This window comes from Asterias rubens, chromosome 1, assembly GCF_902459465.1.
Source record: "Asterias rubens chromosome 1, eAstRub1.3, whole genome shotgun sequence".
NCBI classification, from domain to species: Eukaryota; Metazoa; Echinodermata; class Asteroidea; order Forcipulatida; family Asteriidae; genus Asterias; species Asterias rubens.
In genome coordinates this window covers 22,916,424-22,924,852 of record NC_047062.1, presented here as the reverse complement: position 1 = coordinate 22,924,852, position 8,429 = coordinate 22,916,424, and the positions used below count along the sequence as shown (strand labels likewise).

Sequence of the window (8,429 nt, the reverse complement as noted above, 5' to 3'; positions counted from 1 at the left end):
TTGTACACTACATCGGACAATCAAAATTTGTCAATGGTAGATGAACTAAGTTATGAACATTATTTACTTGAACAAACAAGTTTAACATGGACTTGCAAGTAACACACTTAGGTAAATAAATCGTTGAGAAATTGTCAAACGAACCGTTTTAAAATAGCCTTCAGAAACAACTTGTCACCAAACAGGTGCCCCTCTTGATGGTCTCAAAGCCGACATGCACCACTTTTTGATTTGAGAAGCTTTACTGTCAGTAACGTTTCTCAGATTGTGAATCCTTGTTAGGGATCCCTGTTTGCTCCGGATTTTCGGCGATATCTCAAAATGAGTTAAAGGCAGTGGACACTATTGGTAATTGTCAAAGACTAGCCTTCACAGTTGGTGTATATCTCAACATATGCATAAAATAATAAACCTGTGAAAATTTGAGCTCAATCGGTTATCGAACTTGCGAGGTTACCAGTGAAAGAAAAAAACACCCTTGTCACATGAAGTTGTATGCGTTTAGATGGTTGATTTCGAGACCTCAAGTTCAAAATCTGAGGTATCGAAATCAAATTCGTGGAAAATTACTTCTTTCTCGAAAGCTATGGCACTTCAGAGGGAGCCGTTTCTCACAATGTTTGATACCATCAACCTCTCCCCATTACTCGTCTCCAAGAAAGGTTTCATGCTAATAATTATTTTGAGTAATTACCAATAGTATCCACTGCCTTATGCTAGTTTTGTTGAAGGGCCTATTATTGAAACAACCGAACTGTTCCAAAATCAAAAGGTACACCTTTAAAAGATATGCCTTTAAAGTCTTGTTGCTCGAAGCAATTTGCTGTCCACCATTGAAAATATATTTTGTATGTTTTCAAATAGGAATAAAATCCATAAAGGATCATTAGTGGTTAAAATTTAGACTGCATTTTAGAGAGGTTCTTCTTAAAGGGGCAACTTCTCCAGTTTGCTTTGGAATTTTTAAAGCAAGTAACTAACTGCGTGTAAGAAAATAATTGCGATAATGAAAGTTTATAAAAAATGTCGTTTTTAATTCTCAAAAGGTCCAGATTCAGATGCAGGGGAATCGGTTGGAGGGGGAGGGGGGGGCGTGCAATTGTGATTGGTGCCAGGCGCAAACTGTTTCTCTGTAGGCCTCTTCTGTATTTTACATTTTATTCATCGTTCATTTTCGAAACCTTTAAAAAGGGGGACTTAGAAAACAAATACTTCATAGCCTTCCTGCTTGTAACTATAGAACCATGTTTTTATAGCAAATGTGTGACTTGGGGGCTCATTCGCCCACTCATATGGTTGACCTTAGAGTGTACCTTTAACAAAATGAATGACGCTATTAGTAGGGCTTAATGGGACTAAGGTTATAGTGGTTAAACACAAGAATAAGTTAGCCACTCCGATTCTTTGGGTAAAAACAGTTGTTTGTGTATTGCTTTCCCTTCAACATTTCTCGACGTATAGCCATGAGCAATAATGACATTTGGTACGGAAGAAAAAGTAAAAGAAAACCAAGTACGCAAACAAAAATAATCCATTGACGTTGACTAAATTGTTCAGCTTGTGTAACGGAAACTTTGTAGAGAGAAACAAAAAGAAAGTCAGAAATGACTTCTCATGACTTATTAAAAGTCATTTTAGTTATGAGATACATCTCACAAAATTATTGGCATAAATCGTCATTGTCATTTTTGCTGATTCGTTTTTTTTTTTTAAATGAAATTATAAGTCATTGTCTTTATCATAAGATTTTAGGTCACAGCTAGTCTCAATGGCTTTCCTTTTTTTTTTGCCTCAAAATCTCCGTAGTTTGTGTAAATAATGGAAAATAAAATTACAATTTTATTTTCAACAAACAAGTCCCCGATCTAAGAGCAATATACCTTCTCTTATAACAGGTAATATTTTAACGAATAATAATTTAATTATAGTTACCGATATAATCCCCAGCAGAATATACGAGGGAATCTGTGTAATTATCTCGTCTGCGGGTTTACGCAGCCGTAAATGTTCGCAACATTGTCGTTATCGTTTTGACACCATCTTGGTCAGGTCCCGTGGGCATTATTTTGATGGTCCAATTACACTTATATCATTTCGTTGCCCGTCCAGCCTCGTTTTGGTTATACTTTAACTTAAAGAAATACAAGATGGATTCCCTACACGATGAAGGTCAATGACCATATAGATTTATATGACGCATTATATTGAGTTCTTCGTCTAGTCTGACGTGGACAACACGTTTAAAACTATATATACGTTTCGATTCCGTTAGAAACCAGAAAGAAATGGAAGAACTGACTCTGAACTCAAATATACACCCACACCTCACATGCTGCCCACACACTCCAAACACTGTTGGCAACTCCTTCGCTACAAAGAGCTGACGAATTTCGCCTGAAGGACTACAACTACTACAACTTGTTTTCTCTTTTCTTTTATTTCCCTCCATCCTCTCCATTCTTTCTCCTAATTGTCCCCATTTTACAAATAAAACTACCCTTAAAGGTTCGTTCGGCCTATAAACTGAGTGTATAATTAGTCGGTCACGTTGTTTTCGTTGTATAGATTTTGTAGTTAGTGACGTCAATGGTCAAATTGACCAATTAAAATCAGGCATTGACCGAGACTTCGTTTCATTCAGAAGTCTTGGGAAAATCCCACCGATAGTATATTTAGAGGCGCGGTTTGCCTCTGTTGCTTTATAAGTTGCCAGGCAGGAGGAGCAAAAGTTAACTGCAACTTCTGAACAAAATAAATCAACCATCTTGTGGTTCCTTTCCTCGTCTGCTAATCCTCTTGCAAGAGGTTGATGATGTTGTCGTTGTACATTACACCGGTGCTGCTGTACATCTGTGCCAACAAACTTGGTAAGTGTTTTGTTTAGTTCATTGTGGACATAATCAGTTCACTCGAATCTTCTGATCAGTGTTTTCTTCGAAGTAATGTGTGTGCAAAATATATAAGTTTTTATCCCACAAAATTTGGATCTGAGAAACGTTACTGTCAGATACGTTTCTCAGATTGTGTATTTAACCCCGTAATAGTCTTAGGCTGAGTGCCGCTTCGGATTGTCGGCGATATCTCAACACGCAACCATATCTTAAAGTGCAATGTGTACACAAAAATTATAGGATAGTTTTATTGTATAATACACCTACTTTTTGTATAGGATTGAGACAGTGCTCTAACGGTTCCAAGAACCAACTGTATACTTTGCCTGGACATCTTTGGTAAATTGTAAATCAGTAGGCTATTATGCATATTCTCACTTGGTATTCCCAACATATGCTTGAAGTAACAAATCTGTGAAGATTTTGACTCGTAGTTGCAAGCGAATATTGAACAAAAACACAACTTTTGCACAAATCTGTGGTGCCTTCAAGTCTTGTATAACATTTATGAGTGAGAAATTCCCCTTTGAAAACTATACTTTAGAGGGAGCCGTTTCTCACAATGTTTTATACAATCAACATCTCTCCATTGCTCGTCACCAAGTCAGTTTTTTATCCTATCGTTCATGTGAACAAAACCCGTCCATCGTCCAAATGAACCGCTTAGTTACTGACTGACAGAAACTTATAATAATGAGTAAATTGTATAGTCATGTAGTCAGTATAGTCTGTTTATTGTCACACATATTTATTCAAATTATACAGAGAAATTCACTTTGGTTTGCGAGTCATTAAAAATTACAAAAAATCCACAATACACTAAGCCACGTCAGGCCGTCACTAACAATGAGCACATTCCTTGAAGATCAACAACAGGGTGGTATTCAATGAGGAGTTATAGGAATAGAACATGTTGAAAACAATCTCCATGCAGTTATAAAGTTTTCTATAAATCATCATAAACTACCCAACGTCGAGCCAGTTTGTGTGTAGGCGTGGCTTATAGTGGATTTACGTCATACATTAGGCCAGATTCATTGGGTATGGATTTCGTAAAGCCAGGTCAAAGTCACAGGAGATCATGACGTAGTTTGTTGTTTGTCCAATGTTGATTTGAACTAGGCCTATATTGATTGACCACTCGTTTATATATATTCGCCTTACCTTGACCATTGTTTACCGTAAAACGGAGACGAAACACTTCATAACACACAACAAAAAGGTTTTGATTTATAGTCTTTATTCCGAAGATGCAATATAACATTATCATGGTGTACATCAATGATAATGTTATTGCATCTCTAAAGACTAAATCCAAACCCTATATTTGCAGTGTGTTATATTACTATACAACCGTAGGCCTGTAATATAATGAAGAACAACTTTCAATGCACCAATTACATCGAGTTCCTTGTCACTTAATCTTCTGTCCCACTTATTCCTTTCTATGTCAACCAATTTTTGGAAACTGATAATGAAAGGGAAACTTAGGTTATCGAACTGAAAATAATATGTGAAATTGTTTTGTTGCATCTGTTCGTTTGTTCACCCTGACAGTTGGATGTCTGCCGGAAGAACATGGGGCAGAGGGAATGAGAAAACGCGAGACCCAGCTTTATCATGAAGAGGTAAGGCCAGCAGAACTGACCCAGTATGAGCCAAATTTCTTAAAGCCTGTAAGGAAACAAAAATCATAGAAAAGTATATAGTTCCATGGTCTTATCGGTGTTGGTTTTACGGGAAGTCGAATTTAACTGTGAATCTCCAGAACCTAAAATTCATGTAAAATGATGCGAGATCAAAATGTGATAATACAACGTGGGCTCACAGATCTCTGGGGTATTTCACGAGCCTCGAAGTGTGACGTCAGATGTTCAGGCTAAGAAAAGTATTGCTTAGCAGAAACATGTTACCAGCCAAAATGACATAAGTTTCATTATTAATAACTATATATTGCCCACTCATTTTCTGCTCAGCACAGAAATAAGTTACCCGGTGTGTTCGAATGATGGGGGGTCCAAGGCTTAGAAGAAGGCCCCTGTTTGGGACCTTTGGTTTGGGTCGCTATTTTATTGCAATTATTAGTTTACTTATAGGCCTAAATATTTGTAAAACAGTGACATAACTTTGGAAGCATCTCTGCGAACTGATTTCCCAAAAAATATTGTTTGTTTGTTGGGGGTGTTGGATGTTTGTTTGTTTGTTGGTTGTGGTGTTGGGTTGCTGTAGTACGGTTTTTTGTTTGGTTGATTGCCGGGTTTTCATGCAATATTCTAGTTAAATTCATGTCCACTTTTACAAAATAGATTCCAAGATGTGTCATCAACAACGAAGGTGGCCTTCCAGTCAAGATAAGCACAGAATGTCGGCAGGTGTTACACCAAGGTACGTAAACGTGCACGCTATAATTTTTGAGGAAGATTTTTTTTCAAAGTTTTTCTGATATTATTTCATTTTCAACAAAACCAAAAATAATTTGGACAGACACTCTTCATGAAAATTGTGATTTTGCTATTTTTTGGCGCCAAACATAACCATGTTGTCTTGTGTAACCTCTGGATTAATTCAGTAAAATTAATTACATCACTGTCCTTCAACACAATAATGCAAAATTATCACGAAATCACGAAAAATAATAATCAGCAAATTAATTACCACATTTTTACGTTAAGCCTAAGGTTCTAACATTATTGTCCATCCCAAACACAGCTCTGTTTCCGGACGAACCAAGCTCGCTGAACGACGAGAATGGAGTCCGAAAGATAACCTCAGAGGAGGGGTTGTACTGGCTGTGGGGAATTCTGGGTGAAGACTGCGACGTTCTTGAAGAGCTCCTATCTACCATGGCTGTCCTCATTGCGGAAAATCAGACAGATGAGCCCCAAAGCTGGAAGGAAATTCAGGATATTGCGACAAGTTTGTGCTAAAGTTGAATATTGTATAAACATTATAGTTGTACACAATACAATTAATATGTGAAAAGTTCATGTCAGAAGGTTGTCGCGTTTTTGTGAGAATATAACCCCATCTAACGAATAGGGCCTACGCACATCTAAGAAGCGTTACCGCGGTATCGCTTCTTATATTCAAATATTATTTGGGGATAAAGAGTGACATCTTTTTCCTTAACCATAGTACTTTGTGAAATATTTCTCAACATTGATTATAACTATCCGAAGCTGCTGTTTCGGATAGTAGGCTATAATGCATTTTTGATAGTATAATGCATAAAGCACTTTTTCTTACCAAGACACTTTTTTATAGCCATCAGCTATTACTTAGAGAATCATTACCAAACGAACAGACCATGTAAATAGATGTTGCCCCAAACAGTGCCTTTAAATTCCAATGGTGGCACGCACACGGTTTTTAACATGATCATTTTGTCACCCTCATCAGATTTAGACGCAGTTAATTTGAGAGAGGCGAGGTTCCAATCCAAGAGAAAGAGGGACAGACAGACACAAACAACGGTGGACTCTTTCCCTAAATCAGGGCAAGGTTAGTACAATAACAAGGGTCTAATTTCACAAATCTGCTGCTAAACAGAAAATACTGCTTAACAAAATGTCTTAGCTTAGCATAAATTGAGTCGTGCACCAGCCACAACAACGCCAACTTAATGTAATTGGGTTGGTAACCTTTTTCATCTAAGCAATACTATTTTGTGCTAAGCAAGATTATTTTGTGCTTACAGGCTTTATGAAAAAGGAGCTGCATGCTTAAAGACAGAAAAAGTAGCTTAGCAGTGCACACCAAAATTATGCTTAGCAAGCAGAATAAGGTTAGCAGCCCAAAACACAATGTCGAAAGAACATAACAAAAATCGGAAGTGTAAACATACAAAAATTACATCTAGACAAACAAACGGACATAACAACATTTTGGTGAAAACCAAATTCTCTGAAGTGGTTGTTTTGACTTTCGTTTCATGGAACGTTGACACAGTCTTATTGTAAGTTAACAAAACAATTTTCTCGTTTGATTTAGATATTTTCAACCAGCACTTGACAGCAACTGAACTGGCCAGACTAAACAACAACCTACCAACTAACCCACCTCCCGGTCGGGCCAAGTAAACACAACAAGTGACCGCCTTTATGTACATTGAGAGCAAGATATACATTCCGGACGACGAAAAACTACTTACTTTCTGATTGAATCGACGAAGTTTATAGCTTTAAAATAAAGTTTAAGTTTGAACAAAGAAAGGTTGACTGGAACGGGACTTGAATCAACGATCTATGGATTGACGTAGCAGCGCCCTACTGAGTTTCCCAGCCCTATATTGACGCTCTCACTATTAGTCAATTTCTTTGTTTGGAGGTGCCAGTCAGAAGCCATGTAGGAGGTCTGTGGTTCAAGTCCCCGTCCAGTCAATGTTTCTTTGTTCAAACCAAAACTGTTTAGAACTTACTCAGCCACGTTCAATCGCTGTGTATTAGATATAAATAAAGAGGGAACAAAGTGTAATCATTACACTGCATTATAGATAAGTTGCCAAAGGTTCATAATAATGCATGGACAGGTGAATTTGACGCAAGAATATTGAACGCTCAGGTGTTTTTCTTATTTTATGTGTTGGCGCCTCGATTTCGGCAATTTTGTCGTTTATATTACAGTGGTGCATGTTGTACTATTGGTCAATTTTGTTTTGGTAATGCACACATTTAGCAAACAGGATAGAATCTGCATTCAATTGGTTCTAGATATCGTTGCTTTGGATCGGCCGTGTTAGTTCGCACAGTAAAAGGAAAACCACGCAATTTCGAGGCTAACTTGTGTGGATTATTGTATTCTAATTTTAAAACATCTTTCCAACCATATGCATTTTATAAAAAACGGTTACAAACGCTTTTTATAGACCAACTCGTCCGATCCAAGGCAACGTGTTCATTTAACTTGGAGTAATTGATTAATAATACAATATTATAATTATAATTAAGCAGACGATATTAAAAATGACAAACAAAATACGTTTCATCTCGTTTCACACTGCGAGTTTTTGTGAGTTGATTGTATATTTTTCTTTGGAAAAATAAAAGTTGCTGGTAAGAATGATTAATTCTGCCTGTACGTTATTATTTTCAAGATGACATTCTGTTTCCATAGCCATAGAAATCGACAGACATTCTTAAAGGCAGTGGACACTTATGGTAATTACTCCAAATAATTATCAGCATAAAACCTCACTTGGTAACGGGTAATGGGGAGAAGTTGATAGTATAAAACATTGTGAGAAACGGCTCCCTCTGAAGTGACATAGTTTTTGAGAAAGAAGTAATTTTCCACGAATTTGATTTCGAGACCTCAAGTTTAGAATTTGAGGTCTCGAAATCAAGCATCTATATAAAAGCACACAACTTCGTGTGACAAGGGTTTTTTCTCTTTCATAGTTATCTCGCAACTCCGACGACCAATCACGCTCAAATTTGCACAGGTTAGTTATTTTATGAGTAGGTTGATATACACCAAGTGAGAAGACTGGTCTTGACAATTATTACCAATAGTGTCCACTGACTTTAATGCTACTTTTCA

The 8,429-nt window shown here is 37.1% G+C and overlaps 1 protein-coding gene across 1 annotated transcript; it reads left to right on the top strand.

Annotated features, from left to right (window-relative positions):
- Positions 1-2,691: 2,691 nt before the first annotated feature.
- On the top strand, positions 2,692-7,129 carry LOC117296515. The gene is made up of 6 exons (XM_033779489.1): positions 2,692-2,867; positions 4,449-4,519; positions 5,198-5,276; positions 5,601-5,807; positions 6,291-6,392; positions 6,882-7,129. The coding sequence occupies exons 1-6, from the start codon at positions 2,810-2,812 to the stop codon at positions 6,968-6,970; spliced, it is 606 nt and encodes a 201-aa protein (XP_033635380.1). The 5' UTR covers positions 2,692-2,809; the 3' UTR covers positions 6,971-7,129.
- The last annotated feature ends 1,300 nt before the right edge of the window (positions 7,130-8,429 follow it).